We start from the raw sequence: 26,706 nt of genomic DNA on the forward strand, positions 1-26,706 counted from the left end.
CTGGAACAGACAGAAGTAATTTGCAAAACCTCAAGAAAATAAGTTGAAAAGTAAAGTCTTTTACGACGGTGTTATCTCTCAAAAAGCAGACAATGTCTAGCGCTAGAGGTTTTCCTATTGTGTTGAAACAGAAATAATTACTAGGTTTCAAAAGTAGAAGTTTAATTGTTTTACAACTTCTAGTTCTGACCAAATATCTGAGAGATATGTATTTTTCACATAGAAATGTTACATTTTGTTACATTTCTGTTAGCCTGGGAACTGAAGGCAGGTGACAAGGAGTGATGTCATCCAGGCTAACCCAACAGTAATACGTGATATTAATTTAAGAAATCTCTCAGATAGAGAGACTGGGCATTTTGTATCTTGTCTTGGACCTAGAAGCATCCATTCATCATCATCTGCATTTGCCTTGCTAATAGTAGGTAACTATGGTACAGTGATATCTCTTAGATATAGATAGGAATATAGTAAAGATTAGTTTAGATGTTTTCTGTATTTATTTGAGACTGCCCTGCAATGTTGTTTTAAAATATTTCCTGTGATTCTGAGCTCTGCAGTTACTGTGTTTATTGCGTATTGCCGGATCTACCTTACTAGATCGACAAGTTAAAACAGCGAAAACGACTTCACCGACGCCAGAAGATCGCAAATCACTTCACCGACGCCAGAAGATCGACAAGGCAGAAGACCGACGGAGGAAGACACCGACGCTGAGAACACTGCGATGGGGAAAGGATGTGTAAGTATGCGGTAGTGACGGACGACAGGGTGCGAGTAAGGCAAGTGTGCGATGTTGGCGGTCTGTAGGGGTAGGGGTGGGATAAGTGAGTTAGGGTTAGGGCGCGGGTTAGGTAAGGGTGCGAGTAAGGTAAGTGTGCGATGTTGGTGGTCTGTAGGGGTAGGGGTGGGATAAGTGAGTTAGGGTTAGGGCGCGGGTTAGGTGAGTGTGCGATAGTGATGGACCTTAGGGTAAGGGTTTGGGTTAGGGTTGTAGATAGTTGTGTATGTATGGGTTAGTGTTGGTTTGTAAGGATTTTGGTGTGCTTGTGTTGTGTGTGTGGGTTTTGGATAGGGGATTTGTTTTGTTTGTTGGTATGATGTGTCGGGTGTATGCGATGTCGTGTTTGTGCACTGTCGATCTTCTGGCATCGGTGAAGTGATTTGCGATCTTCTGGCGTCGGTGAAGTCGTTTTCGCTGTTTTAACTTGTCGATCTAGTAAGGTAGAGCTGTATTGCCTTTTTCTTTTATTTTGTATTATTAAATATATGTAAACCTTTTAATTGTGGCTGATTTGTTTATAGATATTTAAGCTCTTAGAGTATTTGCATATGTATTTGGTGACACTGTACAGGCCACTCCTAATTAGCCTTAATCTTAGTTACACTTACATTTGAATAATAGTACGATTACACAGTAGGATTGGTCACCCTTTGTAATGGCCATTAAGTAGCTGATACATAGGGGTTGGTGGCAGTGCTAACTACCTTATAGTCTGGGCAGAAGGGGGCATAGCTAGTAAACCTGTTCTATATATATAAATCAAATCTCAAAGTGTGTGTGTGTGTGTGTGTGTGTGTGTGTGTGTGTGTGTGTGTGTGTGTGTGTGTGTGTGTGTGTGTGTGTGTGCGTCAGCTACTTGGGCAGACACACGAAGCACTGGTTGGACAGAGAGGGTGCTGGAGGTCTTGGCATGACCCCTCAGCTGAGATCTTAACCCTATAGCTGTGCCAGTGGGGAGTCTTATGGGGATCTGGAAAAAGAGGGAGAAACCAGTCCCAGACTGACAGTGATCTCTGTGTGCTCTCTTAAATTGTACTTTACTGTGCGTGTACTTGTCATCCTCCCATTGTGCACATCCATCACTGTTGGCAGTGGTGAGGATTGAGGCTCTTTGATTGCAAGGGTGTCACAGTTTAACTTAACAGATGGCACAAATATCACAGAAGATATGAGGAGTGAGGATGGAGTGCACAAGAAGGCACCCAGTGCTCATAACTGAGTACTTTAGGCAATATTATGAAAGGTTATATTAAGTCCAAATAAAGCAAGGGGGAAAATGAAGAACAGACATGGAGATTTCTTTTTACAGACCTAGACTTACTAGGGGCTTAATAGCTTGATAACATCTACAAATCTGGAAGATTTAGAAGTGTTTAAAAAGCAGACTGACTAAGAAAACTGATGGTGCCAATTTTCTGACTAAATTCCGGAGTCTGCCATAAAAAATATATTGCGTCCAAATTAGTACTGTTATGTAAATTGGTATAAGAATAAGGCAAATGTCAGACTCACAGAAGGAAGTTGTAGTTACAGTGATTTCAAAGGAATGGAAAGATCAGAGTCTTTTTTAATCATGCAGACCAATACCAGTACTAAATCGCAATTACAAGCTCTTTATGGCAATACTGGTAAACAGGGTGCCTAGGATAGCATGGAATTTGAAAGACTGTGATCAGTGTGGGTTTATTACTAGTAGATACATTTTTGATACGATACTGAGCAGAGCTTTGCTGTTGAGAAAACAGTAGCAAAAGGACCCAACAGTGGTAAAAAAACTGTTTTTTAAACACAACATTAAGGAATTACATTTATACAAAATAATCAAACTGCATTAACAAATTAACATTAACAAACATTATACTTCACATATATTGCTATATATAATATAACCTAAGCAACATTACATAAATTATTGAATTCCTGACCCCCTTTTTTTTAAAACAAGAAACATCTTTATTAAACCATCACTTACGACACAAGCAATCATACATTTATATAAATGAAAACAAACCACACTGACACAATCCTAGTTGCAAGCATTTTACATCACAAACCATACTGACACACTCCCAGTTGCAAACATTACGCATCACTTATAATCTACCCAATCATTTTCAGTCAAACATTACATAACTCATTTAAGTCCTATCTTCTTTTAAACCTAATTCTTCCCCTCTATGCATTGTTCCCACAATTCCCACTTTTTTCCTATGTAGTTTGCTCCAACCCTTTTCTAAAGATCTCAGTTAAAGTTGTTTTATGTCTGCTACTATATTCCCTACTTCTAATATAGTTGGTTTAGATTTTGATTTCCATTTTCTAGTAACTGCTTTTTCGGTAGCCACCATAATTAGACACAGCAAGGGCTTACCATGTCTAGGCAATTCCAATTCTGTAACATAGCTCAGAAAAATCATCTCCCTTGTCACACTAATCTGCCCACCCAGCATCTCCAACAGTGCACCCTGCAGGGAATCCTTAAAGTCCGCTAACCCACCACACTCCCAGAAAATATATTCCCCAAGTACCTCTTCCTTCCCAGTCACACTTCCAACATTTGCTGTCTAGCTAAGGAAAAAATCTCTAGAGTCTACTTGGGGTATAAAAACATCTATGTAAACATTTCTAAGCAAAAATCCTAAATCTTCTGGATTTTGTTGCATTTTTGACAGACATACATACATCTTCCCATTGTTTCTTTGTGAATTAAGGCTTTTGATGGGGTTGAGTGGCATTACTCAATCCAACTACTTGTATTTGGTTTTACAGGAGAACTAGTAGAATTACTGTGGGTACTGTATGATAAACCAAGCCTGGGATGAACTACATATGTGTACGGATTTGTCCTTAAGATTATATAAAGGAAACAAGGCAAGGTTGTCCACTACTACCACTGCTATTTAGGTTATATTTGAAACCACTAACTGCATTAGTGAGATCACGTGATTTAAAATGGTATAAAATGCTGGGTGAAGATTTTAAAATATCATAACTGGAGATAGTGTTTTAAATTGTTTGATTCACCCAGGCAGAGATACTGTTAAGTTATTTCTGGTATTTGATAAGTTTAGTGAATTGTCTGGTCATAAGACAAATAGAACAAAAACTTGGTTAGAGACTCAGTAATGTAATTTCCACTGTAGATTCACGGGTTCATATGTTACTGGTAGGCAACTGATAAGAAAGATCATCTACAGCATAGCCACTATAATTCCCACTACTTACTACCTCTTTCAACAAGGATTTGTGGGGAACTCATTAGAGTGGTCTGTTAAAAAACATATGAAAAGTTGAAAAACAGACTGAAAAAAGGGTTTGGAAGGCAGAAAATGATAGTCTTGGAGTTGAGAGGGCAAACCATATATTTTATTGTGTTGCCTCCACTATATGTGTTATAGGCATTTCCAGCAAAGTTATAGGAGCTTTGTATAAAGCCAGCCAGTAACACAATACAGGATTATATATGGTATAAGGATGAACATACTCTGACTTGGAATAACTTATTGTTACCAAAGCCACAGGTAGGACAGAATGTCCCTGATCCATACCTATATTATGATGCTGTACATACAAATCTATTATATTTTCTTTCAATTTGAAAACATGAAGTGAAATCCAAAATTATTAAAAAGCTTCGAAGAAGAAATGAGAAAATAGCTGAAAGGTAAGGGTTATGTGCTCAGAAGGAAGAATTACCACATGCAATGAAACAGCCATGGACTTTTATGCACATGTGTAAAAGAAGGGAGGGATTCATAACAGATGGATTAAGTATATAGTGCCCATACACGAAAGCACACTGGCACAGCGGATAGTGTTATCTCCTCACAGCAAGAGGTTCCCAGGTTCAATTCTCAGCTGGGGTGCCTTCTATGTGGAATCTGCATGTCGTCCCTGTGTTTGCGTGGGCTTTTTCTGTGTGCTCTGGTTTCCTTCCACATTCTGAAGACATGCAGTAGGTGGACTGGGCAGTCTATACTGGCCATAGGTGTGTGTGTGTGTGCGTGCGGGTGTGTAGTACGGAAGAAGTACCATGGCAGGGCTAGCCACCTAGTGGTGGTAACCATGGCTACAGAATGATGAAACCATGTTGAAAATGTATATTAAATATATATATCAGCTATTTAAGAAATAGAAGTTATGTCCTTACCATAACGTTCCATGTGGAGTGTTCATCTCGCCTTTGTTCTTACACATGGGTTCGGAGCCGATCCTCGGCTCCGTGTTGGCCGCTTGCAAGCTCTGCATCGAGAAGAAGCTCGAGACAATCTAATACCCACAATCCCCCTCTGCCTTTACCTCAGATCTAGTTTGCAAGCAAACCAGTCTCTAGAGAGAGCCCACTCATGCTTACATCACATATGCACAGAACTAAGAGTCTATATATATATATATATATATAGACACATACACATATATATACATGTCAACTATGTACACAACAACTGCAAAGCAGAAGCAGAATGCCCCAGGCCAGGCACCAAAAAGTGAACGTTCTTCCTAAGGGCGGGAGGGTGGGAATGTTAGAACAAAGGCGAGATGAACACTCCACATGGAACGTTATGGTAAGGACATAACTTCTATATGTGATAGTGTTCAATCTCGCCGTTTGTTCTTACACATGGGTAGCGTCCCTAGCTCCTTGTTCCTGAGGAACTCACGGAAGGACGTTCTTGAGCACAGTGGAACCAAAGGTTGCCCTGTCCCTAGAAACCTTGTCTACCTTATAATGAGAAATGAATGTATGTGGCTTAGACCAAGTAGCAGCCGCACAAATAGCATCTAGTGGTAGGCGGGCTGCATGAGCCAGGGATGTAGACACTGACCTTGTGGAATGTCCTTTGGGTTTGTGCAAAAGAGTTTGATTTGAAGAATCATAGACATAGATTATACAATCCGTTAACCACTTAGAAAGAGTTCTTTGGTAACCGCTAATCCTTTCCTGTTATCAGCAAAGGCCACAAAAGTTGATCAGTTTTCCTGTGATCTTTTGTTCTATCCAAGTAAAACCTCAGCTGTCTGTGAACATCTAATTTGTGCAACATATACTCCATTTTGTTGGAGTGATTCTTGAAGAAAGTGGGTAATTCAATGGACTGATTAATATTATTAATAGAACAAACTTTAGGGAGGAAGGATGAATTAGTTCAAGAGAAACTCTGTCAGAGTGAAAGATCAAATAAGGGTGCTTAATGGAGAGAGCTTGAAGTTCAGATACTCGCCTAGCGGATGTAATGGCTACCAAAAGAGAGTCTTCCAAGACAAAAATTTCAATGGGCAAGAGGAGGCTGGTTCAAAGGGGGGCAATATTAATTTAGATAACAACAAGTTTAGACTCCAAGGTGACGAGGAGATCTAATTGGTGGTCTAATATGAAAAACTCCTTTTAAAAAGGCTTTACAAAGTCTGTGGGCCATAACAGGAGCCCCACATTCTTCCACATGGAAATTAGAAATGGCAGCCAATTGAACTCTTAACGTGGCAGGAGAAGCACCCTGATGGAACAAGTCTGTTAAAAACTCTAATATTTTATTCAAAGGAGCTATAAAAGGATCCAATTGCTGTGTATTCCCAGAATACAAATCGCTTCCATTTACTAGAATATGTTTTAGTAGTGGAAGCTTTATGAGAAGCCACCAATATATTCTGAACTGCGGGCGAAAGAAGATCAGACCTGGCTAAGTTGGGAATTGGAGCAGCCAAACTGCTAGATGGAGGGACAAGAGCGCGGGATGGGGAGCCCCTGACGAGTGAGTCAATAGATCTGGCTCTGGGTCCAGGATCCAGGGTCCCCGAATGCAGTGTGTCTTCAGGCAGGGAAACCAAATTTGACGAGGCCAGAATGGGGCAATGAGGATTATTGTCCTGTGTAGGTTTCTGGCTTTCTGGAGAAACTTTGATATCAGGGAAATGGAGGAAATGCGTACAGGAGTCCCGGGGCCAATCGTGAATCAGTGCGCCCTGGGGACTTCCCCTGGAGGGGTAATAGGGCAAAGTATCTCCTGCATTTGGCGTTCATTGGAGACGCAAACAGATCGCAGGAAGGCTGCCCCCACGTCTGAAAAATCTTTTCGCAACTGACTGTTTTAGGGACCACTCGTGCGGTAACAGAATTGCTCTGCTCAGCCTGTCGGCTATGACGTTGGATGACCCCGGGATGTGCGTTGCTATTAGAAAGCGACCCGTGGACTCCGCCCATTGCCAGATTCTCATGGCCTCTGTGCATAGCTGATAGGACTTGGTTCCCCCTTGCTTGTTTATGTACCAGACTACCGACATGTTGTCCGTCTGAACTGCAATAGTTCCCAGAGGAAGAAGGGGAGCAAAGTGTTGCAACGCTAGAAACACTGCCCTCAACTCTAGAACATTGATGTGCAGATTGTACTCCAAACTGGTCCATTCGCCTTGGACTGTCTGTCCCTGAAAGATGCCCCCCCACCCTATCAGGGAAGCGTCCGTGGTCACCGTAACTGTAGGCGGGTATCACAAATGGTCTCCCCTTGGAAAGGTTGCACGTTTGTAGCCACCATTTTAGGTGTGTTTTGCATGTGTTCGTTATAAGAATCTCGTGTGTTAGAGGTAGTTGTTGGAACGACCATTGTGCAAACAGTAGCCATTGTAGGACTCTCATGTGCAGCCTTCCCAAGGGTATTGCAATAAGAGAAGCTGACATGAGTCCCAAAACCTTCAGTACCAGTTTTGCTGGAGATTTCCTGGACAAGAGAAGAAGACGTATGTGAGTCTGAAGTGAAAGTATCCTTTCTGGAGGAAGTCTTAGAATTAACTGACGTGTGTTTAATTGAGCTCCTATGAACAAGATACTCTGTGATGGCTGAAGTAAGGATTTTCCGAAGTTTACGGAAATTCCTAGGTGAACACACAGTTGAAGAGTATAGTCTCTGGCCTGTAGTAGTTGACGCTGGGTGGTGGCAGAAAGGAGTCAGTCGTCCAGATACGGAAACACCTGGAATCCTTGGCATCTCAAGTGAGACGCTACCACTGCCATGCATTTGGTGAAGACCCTGGGGGCTGAGGTCAGACCAAAGGGCAGGGCTCGAAATTGAAAGTGACTGGCCCCCAGCCGGAAGCGCAAATGATCTCTGGATGCCCTGGCCATTTTGATGTGGTAGTACGCATCCTTCAGATCTATTGAGCACATCCAGTCGTCCTTCTGTAAAAATGAAAGGATCGATTGAAGCGTGACCATTCGGAACTTTTCTTTCTTGACGAAGGTATTGAGGTCACTTAGGTCCAGAATGGGCCTCCAGTCCCCTGTTTTCTTTGGAACTAAAAAGAACCTTGAGTAAGTCCCGAATCCTTGCTGGTCCGCTGGGACTGGTTGGATGACTCTTTTTTCTAGCAGCTTTGAAATTTCTATAGCTGCTGGCTCTCGCAGATGGGGCGGTACATCTGGGAGTCTTTTCTTTGGAATGGGATGGGATAGAAAGGGTATGTTGTAACCTCTGGTAACCACGCTTTTTACCCACTTGTCTGTAGTTATGTTTTGCCAGGCCTGAGGGTATAAAGCTAGCGACCCCGACTGCCTCCAGAGCAGGACAGTCGGGCCTCCTCTCAGGAGTGCTGGAAAGGTTTACCAGGAGTGTATCCCTGTCACCTTGATGCTGCGGACCCCTCTGCCGCCAGGGCGGCGTCTTCCACCTCTGCCCCTCCTCTGCCTCTAGAAGGGCATCACCCTGTGTGCCTGGGAAAGATCCTTGGGGTTTTGAAACCACATTTTTCCACCACGTTGCCCTTTGGGGTACGGTCTGGTTGGGGTGGAAAACGGACTCCGACAGCAGACAGAGTCTTTCCCTCCTGTTCACACCGGTAAGGGTCTCCTTTACTTTGGGGCCAAAGAGAGTGGCACCGTCAAATGGGGCGTTAGTAAAGGAAGACTTGAAGGCTTCCGCAAATGAACATAAGCGCATCCAGGATGGTCTGCGAAGAGCAATCGCTGAAGCTGCTGCCCTACCCGAACCTTCGGCTGCGTAAGAAATCAGCCTCATGGACGAGTTCACAATGGATGTAAGGGTATTAAGTTGCGCTGTCACTTTCTCTGAGACAGCAGCATCTGTAGTACCCTGGAGGGTATCTCCCAACTCTTTGACTAGATCCCTCTGTAGTCGTGTAAAATGGGTCAAATAGTTCAGGGATCGCATAGAAAAAGCCGCTGAACTAAAAATGCGCTTCCCGTACCTGTCCATAGTCCTAGAATCTTTATTAGGGGGATGGACAGATGAGGAAGATTCCGACATCTCCTTTTTCGTGGCCGCTGCCACCACCATAGCGTCACTGGAACTCCTTTTGTTAAGTAGGTCTTGTCCTGAGGTGCAGTGATATACTTATTGGGTTTCCTTGGGACTGGTTCCACTGTGTCAGGAGCCTCCCACGCCCTTCGAGCAATAAGTTCCATTAATTCGTCGAAGGGCGGAGTGACCCAGGAGGAAGAAGGGCGAGCACCGAATGCCTTCAGCAAAACTGACTCATCCTCAGAAGGGGGAAGGGAGTGCCAGTCACCTCTCTGTTTCAGGATCTCCAATATGTCAGAAAAAGAGACATCTTCTGAAGGTGACTTAGGGGACCCTTCTGACTCATCTAAGTCAGTATCGGATGTCAAGGATTCTTGTGGAGAATCCAAGTGTCTCCTCTTACACAATCTTTTCCTAGGGACTTCTTCGTGGGGAGCATCCAAAGAAGCCTCCGAGGAAGAGGGGGCACCCTCCAGGGGTGGCTGAGACACTGGTGCTCGACGCTTGGATGTGGCCGTGGGTGCAGAGGAGGATAACGGCCCTTTATGGGGAGGAGAGGTTGCTTCCACTGATGTGGTTGTCTGGGTAGACAACACCTTCCTCATTAGGTCAAACGCCCCCGGGTCCTGAATCGAAGAATCTCCCGGTTCCGAAGAAATGGGAAGAATCCCCGAAACAGGCACCGAAGGCATCGACCCCGAGGACGGAGCCGAATCGATCCGCGCCGAGGCCCCGAGGGGAAGAGTCGGAACCGAAACATCGGTTCGACTCTCGGCCCCGGAACCAAGGACAGATCGTCGACTCCGGTACCGGGTCCGACGGAGTCGAGGTGAGAGGAACAGACCGAGAAAAGGACGGTTCTGGACCCGAGGGCTCCACAATCAGAAGATCAACCTCTTCCGGCTCCAAAGACTGGACAGGTCTCGGAGGAGGAATGGATGGAGACAATGGGAGGCCTTCAAGTTTCGACACCAACTGGGTGGAAACTGAAATAAGTTTGGACAGGGCCGAATGCTCCAATAACTTCTGCACCACACGATCCACATCGACATCGGAGAGTTTGGAAGAAGAACGGGTCGAAGGAACCGACACCAGTTGAACACTCGGCCCCGAAGTCTGTGGAACCGGTGATCTAACTTTACTCGAAGAGCTCGGAGCCGATGACTTGGGCTCCGACGTCTTCGATTCTTTCGAGGATTTTGATGCCTGGTCAGAAGCATCCAGAGCCTCCTGAAAGGAAGGTTTTAATAATCCTCTGTCCATGAGTTTCCTGCGCCTATCTGTCATGACCCTCCCACTAAAAGAGTGACAGATTGAACAGTCCTCTTGTAAGTGGAGAGGGCTAAGGCAGTAGACACAGGAACTATGGTTGTCAGTCACTGACATTTTTTGGCCACACTGACAACGCTTAAAACCTGATTTCACTTTATCAGGCATTTTACAAGTAAGATAAGAGTCAAGTCCAGTATAAGAGTCAAATCCGGTGAAAAAAAGTCAAATCCGATTTAAATGTCAAGTCCGGTTGTCAAATTTAAGTAGGGTTGGTAGGCCCCGAAAAACTCTAACCAATTAATAAACTTAACGGTACCGAGAATTCAACCTACTCATACACACATACACTCAGTATATCAAAAATTACTATTAGAACAAATTTTCCAATAAAATATAACAAAAATAAGTTATATCTTATCTCAAGATGCTCGAGCTAGCTCCCAGCGATGCGAACGCAGCAGCGGCAAACTAGATCTGAGGTAAAGGCAGAGGGGGATTGTGGGTATTAGATTGTCTCGAGCTTCTTCTCGATGCAGAGCTTGCAAGCGGCCGACACGGAGCCGAGGATCGGCTTCGAACCCATGTGTAAGAACAAACGGCGAGATTGAACACTATCACATTGTTGAATCTCTCTGCTATGAGGAAGTAAGTACCCTGCAAAAAAATTAAACCAGTCAAACTATTTCATTTTCTCTTTCTTTTTAATTTGTTGACTTTTTATTGTATATTTTGTATATAAAAAAAAAAAAAATATATATATATATATATATATATATATAATAAAAATGAAGTATGTGATTTGGACAATTAATGACTAGGATGGAGAAGTCTAAGGTATACAATGGACTATGGAAATTTGAAAAGGAAAGGTGTAGAACTGTGCATCAGAAAAGATTACAGTCCAATGACACAACTGCATTATGATAAAACAGTACAGGCTGAAATGGTGGGAAATGGTTACAAAGTTTGTAAATAGTTAAAACTGTCAATGTTTTACTGTTTAATTGCTGAATTTGTTATTGTTGGTCAGAATAAAGTTTTGTTATAAAAAAGAATTAAGGATTACAATGCTTAGACTCTGCTTTGTACTTAAGGAAAATTATTTTTTTTTCTGAATAATTCAAGCTTCACTTTCAAAAAACTTTAACTCATTCTCTGTTGTGGAAACAAATTCCCTTGAAGAGATTCCAGCTTCAGTGCTTTCACTCAGATAATGGCTTTAGTGTGGAGCTACTACAAAAAATCATAGTAATAGTAGGAAATATAACATAATTGATTTTTGTGACGATTTATGCCTTTGCCAGTACCCACCCTCAGACTGAGCCTCCTTTGTCAAAGACGGACAGACCAGTAAAGCCAGGGATGAATTACTGAATACCTATCCAACTGTCCAGTTCCTGAAAGAAGATAATGTATCACACTGATAAATTTGCAGTAGTTGTCTACTCCGGAGGTGGGGGTGGCTCTGTCTAATGAACCTATCTCTCCAGTTTGTCTTACTTATCTGCTGGTAAATATTTAGATCCCTTGTTCTTGAATTTGGGGAATTAAATGATCTGTGGTGATACAAGAAACCCTGGCTGTACCTAACTAGACATATCAAATACAAATGTCAGCATTGTATTCAATGATTGGCCTAATCAATGCTGAATATAATGGGACAATAACCTTTTTGAATCTGGAAGATACCCCCTTAGTGATCAGCTGCTGGCAACACAGTAACTCTGTTCACATGACAGGAAATTAGGGTCTTCCAAGGTACATACTGAATCATTACTAAGTGCTTTATAGCCAAAGGACTTAACTTTTTTTAACCTGAAAATACCACCTAGCATCTTTGCCCTGTTTACCCTGTAAAGATCAAGTTTAAAGTGGTGAACGGGTATAATAAAACATTTAGTGTTCTCCCAGTCACATCTTTTAGATTGCTGTCACTAATTTATTGTAAAAAAAAAAAAAACACAAAAACATGAGTAAAAGCCAAGTGTTCCAAATGCAAACCAACATAAACAAAAAGAACACTGCCTCAGGATAAAGTAGTCTTTCAGTTTTGAGTGCTTTTGTTCCTTATGAACTTTATCAGAATGACAACAGGAAATTGCACATTTAAATATACAAGCATAAAACATGGTTTGCTACTAATTCAACCTATATTTCTCTTCTTTTAAAACAGGCAAAACAGAAGTATACTCATTAAGACCAGGAGCTAAATCAGCCCGTAACTTAATCTGCCATCTCAAATCACTTAAAAGCAATTCACCCCCATCCCCTGGAGATTTTTCAAATTTCTCAAGAATAAAAATATATTTTTAATAAATGTTTACATCCATAAGAATGTAAAGTGCATTTGTCTTGTCTGCATTTGTAATGCTCTTTGGCTATACATAAATTATTTTGCTAAGTTTCCTCTCCTTCTTGCCCACATAAAATGGAGGGCAGACATTGTACAATGTATACCATCCCACATGTGTGGAGTTAAATATGCCACCACATTCCCAGGGGTAAAGGTAACCATGAACATTAATAAAAACACTTTCCTTGATGCACCTTATTGTAAAAAATCATTTTGATCAAGTTTGCAACAAAATTTTAACATATAAAAATCCTGCAGATTTCTCTACAATTGTATAATTATATATACTTTACCTCTTGCAATCCCATCATTACTTCTTGAAATATATCTCTGTAATTGTCAAATGTTGATGTTTTCCTGGACGAAGACTAAAACTGGCAATTTATGACCACAGATCTAATTTGGTTAACAAATTAAAATAAAAATAAAATAAATACATTTTCCTCGAGGTGCAGCAACCTTGGAAGTGATTACATTAAGTCAAGGTTTTCAGGTAGCAAAGTGTGATGCTACTGTGTGAATGTTGTCACAGATTATGCTTCGTTCACCTGAAGCAATATTCACATTAATGTAATTCATACTGGCACCCTAGGCCGATTAATTTTTATTGTCTAATTACTGACAATTATTCATGCTGGGGCCACCAGATACATTTTACTATGACAGGCCTCTTGATTATTCTAATTCTGCTAAGAGCTGCTGACTTAATTCTGGCAGTGGATCCCCTGAAATAATTTTGCTGGCATACATGACTCTCAGTTTTGCTGGGGCTCACTGCTTCACTTCATTCTAGTAATCCTTGGATTTTACTAATACTGTTAAGAGCTTACTGACTGTCAACCCAAATTGTTTTGATTAAGGTATTGATTAAGGTATTTTTTTCTGTGCTTCATGGGAAAAATATTTAGCTTACTCGTACAATTTCACTCCACTGTATGCAGTTTAGCATATTAGCCGCACTGCAGTGACTTTTACCTGTACACCGACTGTTTACTCAAGCGACCAGGTTAATGTGCAATATTGTGATATTTTGCTTGTTCATTGGTGTCTTTCATATCACTACAGTTACTCATTGACTGGCAGGTAAATGTAACAGTTCTGACTGCAACGTTTCACTACAGGAGTGAGTTGTGATTTTTAATAGTTGTCTCATATTTTGACTGCGTGTGCTGCACACACGTGTCTGTTTACTTCTGCCTTGTATAATAGTTTATGTTTGGTTCTTTGCTGACATTTCTCAGCTTAGTAAGCAAGGCTACATTTCACGTTTGTTTTGCATACCTGTTATTTTAGTAATCCTGTTAATAGATATGTATTGTGTACATAGGTGCAGGTCATCTCTGTATTTACTATTTCTAACTTGATAAGGTGTACCTGTAGTATTGCATTCTCTTTAACAATTACACTGGATTTGAATGTCTGCTGTTACAAGTGCTGTTATGAATGAAGTTTAATATTATGCCTGTATTTGCTGCTTAACATTCTCACTCTGTTCCTAAGATAATTCTAGCTACCCCACCAATCTTACAGCTCTCCTTTCCTTATCAGTCATTTCTGGTCTATTCACTAACCACTGACTACTTACAGCCCTCCTTTCCTTCTCAGTCATATCTGGTCTATTCACTAACCTATATATTTATTTCTGTGTCTAACTCTACATCTATTTAGTCTAATAGTTATTGGTCTATTGACTCAACTAATTCACCACTTTTCTTCCTTTCCCCCCCCCCCTTTGGTTGTAAGCCCTGGTCAAGAAAAACAAATAAACAAAACCAGATAAGAACTCCTGCTCACTTCCTAGCAGCTTTGCACCTTTAACCTCAAACACAAATATCCACTACGGTTCTGCCAAGCCACAATAGTCAGTTAATGTATGTCAACCATTTAGACATTCCCGTGCAATTTATCTGTTATTGTTAGGCTGCCGGCACATCACCGACTCCTTCCATTGCTCTCACCCCCTCCTGTTTCCCCCTGCTCTACTTAATTGTACCTTTCGCCCCTTAATTCCTTACCTTTTACCCACTCTCTTTACTGGTATTTGCTCTGTACTTACTAGTGAACTCTTTCTGTATTACAGTCCATCTTGCTTTCCTTCCCTTTAATCATCTCCTTCACAAACTTTGATTACATTTATTTTGCAGAAGTATTACTTCTTGCTATTAAAATATTGCTTCACAGACTTTACTTACAGTTTCAGAGATAGTTTTTGGTAGTTAGCTGTGATCTGGTTGAGGCTCACTCCATTCACCCTTGCTGCTCTTAGCCTACCCTACCCCTATTTCCCACCCACCGCCGCTACACCTTAACATACATCTCTTAACTCTTCCCGTCTACCTAACAACCAATAAGCTTCGACACCCTGTTAACCAATCCACACCCCCAACCTGCTGAGCTTACCAAACCACTCCCTTAACACATACACTTTATCCTCTACTCCTCCCACACCAATCCTCTCATCTGCAACTGTCTGCTACCCTCAGCACTCTAAATTCTTACTCCTGCATCCCTATCCACCTTAAATGATTCCATTACTAATCATTATTCTCACCTTACCATCAGCCCTCTCTTTTTAGCTCCTCTACTCCCATAGTCATATCATTCAATATCATGCTTTTCATTTACTTAACTATCCCATTAATTCGCATTCTCTCCTTAACTACATATCACACTAAATTATCATACTTAAAACCATCACCTACACTTACCCTTACCCTTTACAACAACAATGCTATCCTATCATATTCAATCTCTCCCTCTTTCTATAACTTCTCCTGCACACATCTCCTCAAAATCAGAATACTATCTCAAATCTCTCTCTCCCTCATAAACATAAGCTAAAATTCTACAGCTATTATCCTTACTCTCTTCAACTTACTCTATTTGCAAAAATTCTTCTGCTAGCTGTAGACATTCACCCCAACACTGTTCCTTCCACCTCTCTGCCCAGTCCCAACAACCCTCCACCCTTATCTGTTCCCCCCACCTCCTTACCTCATCCTCCCCTCCTGCCCTCTTCAACACCCAAAAACTTAACCATCCTTTCAATGAACATTCAAAGCATACTCAACAAAACCACTGAACTCCATTCATGGATAGCCCACAGCACTCCACATACCTTAACCTTATCTGAGACCTGGCTAAAACCCCATACCTCAAAAAATTAAATCCTACTTCCTGGATATAACATCTTCTGGCTGGACAGCATAAAAAAAGGGGGGTGGTGTTATCCTCCTTTCGGAACTTAACCTCACCCAAACTTCCAACCTGCAGAACTGTTAATATAAAGCTATCATTTAAACTACAAAAAAATTGCTATTGCTTCCATTCATATCTGAACAGGTATAAACTTCCCCATCCTTGAACACATACAGTACTATCTTGGATTTCACACAATAGTCACTATGAAACAGTCATCCTCGGTGATGTAGATATTGACTGGAAAATACTCAGCAGAAACTCACCTAACCTCAACATAAATCTTCACGGCTTTAATTAACTTATTACAATCCCCACACATATGAATAAAAACTCAAATACCAGCTCTATCCCTGACTGGATCCTTACAACTGATCTTAATCTCTATCACAATCCCTGTAATCTACCCGATAGCGTAAGTGAACATCTGCACACCCACATCCAGAGACACTCTCTTCCAACTGTACAGGTCTCACTTATACAAAAGACTTAAAAGAAAGGAGCAAACACAGGAATATGTCTAGTTCCAACCTCACCACCACAAGTGTTGAGGAAAAAGGAAAAAAAACTAAAAAAACAAAGAAACTAGTGGTCTTAAAACTTTGTTGATGAGCTCAGTCACAATAATTTCCAAACTCATGAAACCCAGGTAGAGTTCCAAAGCAGCAAGCCTTTATTTGTCACAGACAAGTGAAGACTGCCACAAACTCTCCAGTTTTAATTCTGTTAAATTTAATAAAAGACTCTCATCTATCAACTGGTCCTGGCTCTGCCACCTTCCCCTCAGTGACACTACTAAATTTCAACCACATCCTTCTAGATATTCTCAACTCTGTAGAACCCCTAAGGAAAATTAGGATAAAATCAAACTATGCCCCATGGCTTTCAAAAGACACTCGCTCCCTTATGCATAAAAGAAATAATGCTTGGAAATCCTGGCTAAAAACCAAGTCCCCTGTACACCTTTAAAACTACAAGGAACTCAGAATCCACACCAAAAAAAACTAAATTAACAATGACAAGAAAAAAATCACAATAACACCCAAACCACTACTCAAATCCCCCAAACTTCTGGAGTACCATCAACAGCATTCTTCACCCAGGAAGTCCTATCACCCCAACCACCTACTCAAACAACACAGCACAAGAAACCACCACCCTTCTCAGCTGCCACTTTATCGACTCCAAATGCAAACTAGACCATAACACCTATCCCCCTGCCCCAACGCTTCAGTATACCAACAAAACCCTCTTTTCACTTAAACCAGTCTCCACCACCTACATAAAATCACCCCTCCATTAACTAAAATCATGTTCTCCCTCTGCCAATAATTTACCACTGCTCTTTCTAAAGACTGACACAGACCCAATAGTCTATCCAATTTCTATACTAATAAGTAAATCAATCCAAGAATCCATAGTCCAAAGAAGGGAACTCCACTGACCCTTTCAATTACAGACCCATAGCTATTATTTCCCCACTTTCAAAAATACTCAAAAAATGTATACACACTCAGCTTCTCAACATTCTAATCCAAGAAAACCTTCTGACAACTACCTAGTATGTCTTTCAACCAAACCACAGCACTACTACTGCCCTTATATCTTTTACTCATACTGTTGCTGAAGCCTAGAGACAACCAACAACCAACTTGTCTATGGCCTGTTCCTAGACCTCTCAAAAGCCTATAACACAGTATCATAATCTAAGCTTCTAAGTAAACTATCTGATCACAGTCTCTCATCTTCCACTCTTAAATGGTCCTCCAGCTACCTTACCAACAGGCTACAGTCAGTTAGATGGCACACCTCCTGCTCCTCCTTTCTACCCATCCAACCAGAAATTTCTCAGGGTTCCATTCTTGAACCAATACTATTCAATGTTTTTATTAACAATGTACACACATCCTGCAGCCACTTCTCTCTTATTCAATATGCAGATAACTCTACTCTTTATCCCCTGCTCTGACAATATCACTTACTTCACATACTTACCCAAAACTCATTCCTTTCTGTTGAAAAGATGGGTCACGGATAACCAGCTCTTCTTAAATCCAAATAAAACCAAACTTTTTCCCTTCCTTCCCAAATCTTTCTCTCATCACACATCCATCTTTACTATTTCATCATTTACTAAAAACAGTCATTAAAGTAGAATCCCATACAAAGCTCCCTGGTAAAATAACTGACAATCAATTAAAATCTGACCTTTATTTTCAAGAGTGCATCAAAAAAAAAAAAAAATCACCAAACAATTGGGTGTACTTTAAGGAACAAAAAATTCCTTACTTTAGACTCTAAACTTTCGCTGGCTCAGGCATTCTTCCTACCCAGCCTACTCTACACCTCTCTAATCCTAACAAACTTACAATCCATATTTATTACTAAACTCAAACAAACTTATAACAAAATTGCAAGATTTGCCACAAATCAACCTTACACCTCTCACCACTGCCTAGCACTAACGAAACTACACAGCACACTCCATACTCAACAAACCAACTGCCTGCCCCTCACTCTCTTCTCTTCTGTAGTGAACTATTACATTCCAAATCATTCAGTCCGAAGCTCTGACCAACACCTTGTAGATATTTACGAGCCCAATAAATCCATTGACAAACATTTATACAGACACTGTGTATCTCAAGCCTGGAACAAACTCATTTTAATGTAAGAAATGCACATAAGCCAATTCAAAAAAAAGCTAAAAAAAATCCTATCCAATTCTCGGATTTGCCCCTGCTAGGACCCCCACCCCCTTCACTTCTAAGAAAATTCCTATTTTTTTTTTTTTTTTTTATAACTAACTCATGTGAATTCTCAGCTATGGGGTATCTCTGTATCACTCAAACATTTAATATATCAACCTGCACTTCAATTTAATGTTTCATTCTCTATTACAATCTATGTAAACATTTTTGTTTCAGTTTTGTATTTCTTGCTTGCGACATAACAATGTATCTCTTAAGTTATGTTTTAATTATGTATTTCATTGTATTTTTCCATGCTATGCAACAACTTATATCTCATCTTTTACTTTATATCATGTCACCAGCCTTTTACTGTTTATTTTTGTATTTAATGTATTGGAGCTTTTCTCCTCAGGTCTCAACTGAAAATGGGCTTTCGGCTCAGTTGGACCAACCTGGTTAACAAATGACAAATAATAATAATAACCCTCAAATTTATCAGTCCTACTAAAATTGCCTCATCCCTTTAATCCTTTAAAAGCTGTCTGATTTTGTTAATTCTGCCAAGGACCTATGATCTTCCAATTCTGTGTGGCCCTTGACTTCTTTAATCCTGCTGTGGATATACTAATTCAATTTGTCTATGGACCCATTGATCTGTTAATTTTGTCAGGGTCTTCTTACTCACTTAACTCTCTAATTGTCCCTCCAAAACTACAAGGATAAAACCTAGTTGTGTATTTGATATGGAAATTCACTGTTACACAACAATGCCTGGATTGCTGAGCTTTCCTAGTTAGAAACAGTAACATGACTTTGTAGCATGTTTAATTACAGATAAACATTAAAAATACTTGTTCTGTCAACACAAGTAGTGCATAAGGGATTTTATGCTGAGATCTTAGAACTATACAGCAGTGAAAAATGAGTTAACCAAGACTGAAAGAAATAATTATGAAATTTTTATTATAATGAATTAAATTAGGACTGGTGTAGGTGCATGTCAGCATACAATCATATTTGAATGAAGGAGGATGGACTTTTGTTGGGGTAAGGCACAATGTGATAGTTAGCTGATTTTTTTTTTTTTTTTTTTTTTTTTTTTGGAGAGGGCCAACTCTGATGTAAATATATATATTTTTGTTTAACCACTATAACTATAGTATACCAGTATTGTCAGTACCGTGGCTATCATAACCTTTTTGCAATTACACTGAGTATGAGACAAGGAATGCCATTTGCCAGATTGTTAAATGTTTGAATACCTTGTGCATGCATGCCTACAAGAATGGTTGCTGGCTAAGGTGGACTGTTCAGCCATAATTTGAGGATGAAATGCATAATGGATACTGCTGTAAGTAATGATTTCAGGAAAACAAAGGGCTTTTCATTAGGGCCTGATTAATGCTAAGTATGAATTAGAAAGTGTGTGAATGGATTTCTGTCAGACTGCGTAAGTGTGGTAAAGAATTATTTAACAAAATAACTTTAAACATCAGTGCTATTTAATGGCAAAACTAAGTATCCATGAGCCATCTAAAGTAAAGAGAAATGTCGTTACCAGGGAAGGGGAAGAAGAGGAATCACTGAAGGTCAAAGAGGTGGGGATGCTGCGGTAAGGGGATGACAGAGAGGGTAACTGTGGATGGGGAGATGGGACGGTCTATCCATGTACTAAAGCAGCAAAATTCCTGCAAGAGTCACCCAGATAGAAACTTACTGAAGACCATCATTGTGGTAATACCTGATCTAACTAAAAGAAGGTAAAGAAGACTGTAAAACATTTATTGTTAAAATATTTAATTCCTGAGTTATGAAAAGTCTTCTGTTTTATTCTGTGTTGATCATAACAGACTCACTACATTAATAACAGCACCAGCATAGTCACTTATCGCATGACTGTACCTGCAAAGAGTATGTAAAACTCAACAACACTTTTTTTGACTGTGGTACAACCAACAACTAAAAATTAAAAGCTCTACAAAACATTAGTAATCACACAGGTAAAGAACCTTAAATCATTTTATCCCTTTCATTCAAAAAGAATTCTTGTGAAGTCTGTTTTTTTATTGTCAGACAAAAGCACTAAATAAATGGTATAAGGTTCTTCATCTGTTTGATTACCAGTCTTTTGCGGAATTTTTAAAATATTTTTGAGTATGCAAAACTAATGTTTTTATCTAGATGTAAAATAAGATGTTTTCTGTGACACATTCATATAAATTATCCTACCTTTAATATTTCTTTGTAGTGTACAGGCCGCTGATTAACAAAAATTAAACTCCTATCAGAGGAAGAAAGACTCGTCAAAGAGGTGTCAGAACCTGGTTTAGGAAGAAATCCACTGATGAAAACCTATAAAAAAAATTAAAAAATGGTTGTTAGAAACTGTGCATTCTGACTACCTAGTGTACACATTCTAAAAGACTTATGTGTTCAAAACACTTGTCCAGAAATTGTAAAGCAAACCTAATATGAAATCCTTGTAGCATTAAAAATCCAAATGTGAAAGTATATCCAAAAACAATCTACCTTGGCCTGACAGACCAATATTACTTAAACACACATTTTCCACACAGACAAGCAGAAATGGGGCTAAAACAATTTTATTTTAAAATCTGGCACTGTATAAGCATATTAGGCAAGATCATTCGGAGAAGGTAACAAACAACATCTGAATTCAGTAAAAGAACATGAAAAGTGTGAGTCAACAAAATGAGGCTTCAAATAAGGCAAGGCAATGCAGCAAAATCAGATAAGCGTAATCTACCAAGTCTACCGGTTTTACTTATATCCTTGCCTGATTATGTGTTACTTAACCTGTTTACTATTAACATTTTAAAGAAGTTTATCTCCAGACTATTGAATATTTTGTCTACTTTTGTGTACCGAATTGAAATATCTGTATCTCCAAAACTATTTAACATATTATTGTGAAATTTCCAGGGAACTGCACTGCCATAACTTCAGGCTAAGGGACTGCTGGCATCACAAATTTTAATGTAAAAAAATCAAATGGCATTGTCATTTTTATGATGTAACATTTAAAAGAATAAATCTATCACTTTGCAAAAATGCATACTCATTTCTAGACTGAATTTCCATCAAAGGTAAAGTCATGTTCTTGACAGCTTTTATGTTTCTTATTCTATAGAGAATGGATAGTACTTATTTTAAAATGAAATAATTACAAATGAGGAAGTGTTAGTTTCTAATAACCATTCTGACCTGAATTTGACCGTTCCTACATCTGGACAGAGGAAGGATGACAAGGAGACATGGTGGTGGAATGAGGAAGTACAGGAGAGTATACAGAGAAAGAGGTTGGCAAAGAAGAAGTGGGATTGTCATAGAGATGAAGACAGTAGACAGGAGTATAAGGAGATGAGGTGCATGGCAAAGAGAGAGGTGGCGAAGGCTAAGGATAAGGCATATGAAGAGTTGTATGAAAGGTTGGACACTAAGGAGGGAGAAAAGGACCTGTACTGATTGGCTAGACAGAGGGACCGAGCTAGGAAAGATGTGCAGCAGGTAAAAGTGATAAAGGATAATGAGGGAAACATACTCACAAGCAAGGAGAGTGTGTTGAGGAGATGGAAAGCGTACTTTGAGGAGTTGATGAATGAAGAGAATGAGAGGAAAAGAAGGTTGGATGATGTAGGGATACTAAATCATGAAGTACAATGGATTAGCAAGGAGGAGGTAAGGATAGCTATGAAGAGAATGCAGAATGGAAAGGCTGTTGGCCCAGATGACATACCTGTGGAAGCATGGAGGTGTTTAGGTGAAATGGCAGTGGAGTTTTTACCCAGATTGTTTAATGAAATCTTGGAAAGTGAGAGGATGCCTGAGGAATGGAGAAAAAGTGTTTTGGTACTGATTTTTAAGAATAAGGGTGATGTGCAGAGCTGTAGTAACTACAGAGGGATAAAATTGATCAGTCACAGCATGAAGTTATGGGAAAGAGTAGTGGAAGCAAGGTTAAGAAGGGACGTGATGATTAGTGATCAGCAGTATGGTTTCATGCCAGGAAAGAGCACTACAGATGCAATCTTTGCTCTGACTGTTTTGATGGAGAAGTACAGAGAATGTCGGAAGGAGTTGCATTGTGTTTTTGTAGACTTAGAGAAAGGATATGACAGGGTGCCTAGAGAGGAGTTGTGGTATTGTATGAGGAAGTCAGGAGTGTCAGAAAAGTATGTAAGAGTGGTACAGGATATGTACGAGGGTAGTGTGACAGCGGTGAGGTCTGCGGTGGGAGTGAAGGATGCGTTTAAGGTGGGGGTGGGGTTACATCAAGGATCAGCTCTGAGCCCTTTCTTATTTGCAATGGTGATGGAAAGGTTGACAGACGAGATCAGACAGGAGTCCCCGTGGACTATGATGTTTGCAGATGACATTGTGATCTGTAGTGAGAGTAGGGAACAGGTGGAGGAGACCCTGGAGAGATAGAGATATACTCTAGAGAGAAGAGGAATGAAGGTTAGCAGGACTAAGACAGAATATATGTGTGTGAATGAGAGGGAGGATTGAGGAATGGTGAGGATGCAAGGAGTAGAGGTGGCGAAGGTGGATGAGTTTAAATACTTGGGGTCAATAGTTCCGAGTAATGGTGAGTGTGGAAGAGAGGTGAAGAAGAGAGTACAGGCAGGATGGAGTGGGTGGAGAAGAGTGTCAGGAGTGATTTGTGACAGACTAGTACCTATAAGAGTGAAAGGGAAGGTCTACAAGAGGGTAGTGAGACCAGCTATGTTCTATGGGTTGGAGACAGTGGCATTGACAAAAAAGCAGGAGTTTGAGCTGGATGTGGCAGAATTAAAGATGTCAAGATTTGCACTGGGTGTGACGAGGGTGGACAGAATTAGGAATAAGTATATTAGAGGGTCAGCCCAGGTTGGAAGGTTTGGAGACAAAGCAAGAGAGGCACGATTACGTTGGTTTGGACATGTGCTGAGGAGGGATGCTGAGTATATTGGGAAAAATATGCTAAGGATGAAGCTACCAGGTAACAGGAAAAGAGGAAGGCCAAAGATAAGGTTTACGGATGTGGTGAGAGAGGACATGCGGGTGGTTGGTGTGACACAGCAAGATGCAGAGGACAGGAAGAAATGGAAACAGGTGATCTGCTGTAGCGACCCCTAATGGGAACAGCCGAAAGAAGATGATGATGACTGCTCAACATGCTGTTACACAATGCACAGGACAACAGATGGGGTGGTCAGCATTATACAGCACATTGCATAAACTAACACTTTTTCGGGTAAGCAGACAATACAATCTCAAATATGTGTTGATTGTCTGAACCAAGCAAAATATTGGAATGTCCTTCTGATAGACTAACCTCCCTTGAATATGAAGTCACAAATGTCCACAGATAAACGTTTTGATTTTTTTAGCACAGTGATTCTACTTTTCTCTACATACGCATGGACTCTGACAAGCCAAATCAATGACTAACTGTGATCAAGTGATAGCCATGATCATTTACTTTTATACATAGCCTGACCCATTACCAATACAGCCAGTTTCTGTGTACACCCCTAATGTCAGTGAAGACAAGTAGAAGAAATAATGGCCAAAGTAATTTATTTCACATTGCTGCTCTCAGCCATACATGTTGTGCTTCCTTGGTGAGTGATATCAATTACTGCCCTTTGCTTTTATACAGACTGTCTCTCCTCCCTTAAGACAGTCAGCCACATTATGCGTACACATCTAAAGCTAGACTGTGAAGATGAAAGAAATAATGCTCACAATATTCCTTTTCAGCATACTACTCTCAGACATACAAAATATCAGCAACTGCTTAACAGACAATACATAACTTGCTGCTCTCATTCATGTAAACTGCTCCCCAATGACACACATCAATGTCAGTAACAGTAATCAATATCATATACCTTTTGCATTCAAAGTCTGCCTTTCCACCACAAAAAGCATCCATTTTATTTGCCCTTCAGATAACTAATTATGACAAAATGAAAGAACTCTGCATGTTACTTCCCTGAATTGGCACAGAGTCGCTAATGACATGACACAACCTGTCTGTGCCTGTAGGAGGGCCTTTAGCCTCTACAACAACTTCCAATATAATGGTCACAGCAACTCACCTGTGGCCCTGAAATAAGAACTTGGTATGATAGCCTGCTCATGGAGATACAGGATGTCTCTTAACCCTACACCAAATTCTGCTACAATGGCATAAAAACTCACCTGGGACCAGGCACAGAGATCTTGGTATGACAGTCCTTCAATACATATAGGGACACTACCCCTGCACCAAATTTCACTAAAATGGTTATACCTTAGACCCTGCAATGATACCTTATAACAACAGCCTGTTCAGTATACATATGACATTTCTTAGTCCACTGACCAAATTCCACCAAGAGGGTTACAAAACAACTCACCTGGGACCCTGTACCTACACCAGCCTGATTGATATACACATAGCAGACATCTTACCCTTGCACCAAATTCAACAAAAAAGGTTACAATAAATTACCTGCAACAAGGTAGTACAATTATATAAGTAAATTTGCCATAACTGTAGATATTCTAATAGATCGCTGTTGTAGCAGTCTGAGGTTTTTGGGCCACATTCCCTCCAAAGGCCAGATTTTCATATCTTAAGGGCAACTTCCACACATTCTAAATGTCAGGATCTCAAGCAGATTTCCATATAAACACAGAGTACCAAACATTCAGGAGCTTTCTTGTCTTGAGAAAAGAGGCAAAGGCTCTGAAAAAAATAAAATACTTGGAAATGTAACATACGACTAATTATACACACAAATGTGCACACGCATACAGTAGCGATCCAAAAAAAAAAAAAAACACACCAAAAGAAGGTAGGCTGGAGGGAGGGGGCAGCTACCGCAACAGTGATCTATCAAAACATTGACTGTCATGGCAAGTTTACTTATACAACTATACTATGTTGAGCATTAGATCACTGTCACAGTAGTCTTAAGCTATTTGGGTAGATTACCATAGCTTAGAAACTACAAAAGGAGGAGGAGGAGGAACAAAATTAAGAATCCAGAAGCCCCTTGAGAATGGTCGTAGCAAAGCCTGTTCTGGACTAAGAAAAGGAATGCAGTCTGTGGAACTTAGTAATTGCAAGTTTGGAGGACCAAGCTGCTGTCTTTAGAATACTTCAAGAGTTGGCCTCTTTTCAGAAAGTCGCATAAGAAACCAAAGCCCTGGTGGAATGAGTCCTAACCCTGCCTTGAAGTGGGCTGCTATGGTTAGCATAACAAAAAGAAATAAGGGATTAACCATCTGGAAAATGTTTTGACACTGGCTGTCCTTTTTTCTTCCTTTCAGGAGACACGAACAGCTGATCATCTTTCCTTAAGGACTGCGTTTTTTCTATGTGGTATATGAGCTGCCTATGGGCATTTAGCTTATGAAGTATTCTTTCTCCTTTGTTTTGGGGTTCTGGAAAAATGACAGGGAGATTAATAAACTCACTCAAGGTAAACTCTGATACTACTTTAGGAATAAAAATGAGGGATTAGTTCTCATAGAAATCCTATCCTTGTGGAAAAGTAGGTAGGATTGACTCACTAAGAGTTTGTAATTCAGGTACTCTCCAAGCAGAAGTCACAGCAATGAGCAAAACAGTCTTCCGTGTTAAGAATCTCAAATCTGCTTGATGAGCTGGTTTCAAATGGAAAAGGAGTAAGCTTTTCAAACACAGAGCTAAGATCCTATGAGAAACCACCTGTTTTCAAGGTGGACAGATATGTAAAACCCCCTTCAAAAACGACTTGCCTTGGAAAGGGTAGAAAGAGAAGCAAACAAGCAGAAATGGCTAACAGATGAACCATGATAGAGGAGAAAGAAAGTCAGAGGATAGTAACTCACACAATCAAGACCCAGAGGCAGCTAGGCATTAAAAGGATCCTGATTCCTGAAATGGTACCAACTATAAAATTTTTCCATTTATACGTACATGATTTCCACGTAGGAGTTTTTTTGTCTCCTTCGATATATACTGCACATCCTCAGAAAAAAGTGCCTAAAAAATATCACATTCTGTTATCCCATAGTAATTTGAAGAGTTTTCATGCTAGGTGTATCAAACAACCCCATCTTGTGTAACTAAATAGTTTCATAAGTGTGTACTAAGCTAACAATCACTAAGGGCTTTTT

At 40.3% G+C, this 26,706-nt stretch overlaps 1 protein-coding gene across 1 annotated transcript in view; it reads right to left on the reverse strand.

Moving 5' to 3' along the window:
• The window catches only part of PMS1 (PMS1 homolog 1, mismatch repair system component), a 2,357,833-nt gene that overhangs the window by 1,172,156 nt on the left and 1,158,971 nt on the right, over positions 1 to 26,706 (reverse strand). Inside the window, exon 7 of the mRNA XM_044075169.1 lies at positions 20,779 to 20,901. Within this exon, the coding sequence (XP_043931104.1) occupies positions 20,779 to 20,901 (123 nt within the window). The remainder of the gene's footprint in view (positions 1 to 20,778; positions 20,902 to 26,706) is intronic.

The sequence above is a fragment of the Protopterus annectens genome, chromosome 6.part0, assembly GCF_019279795.1.
Source record: "Protopterus annectens isolate FY-2018-M chromosome 6.part0, PAN1.0, whole genome shotgun sequence".
Classification (NCBI taxonomy): domain Eukaryota; kingdom Metazoa; phylum Chordata; order Ceratodontiformes; family Protopteridae; genus Protopterus; species Protopterus annectens.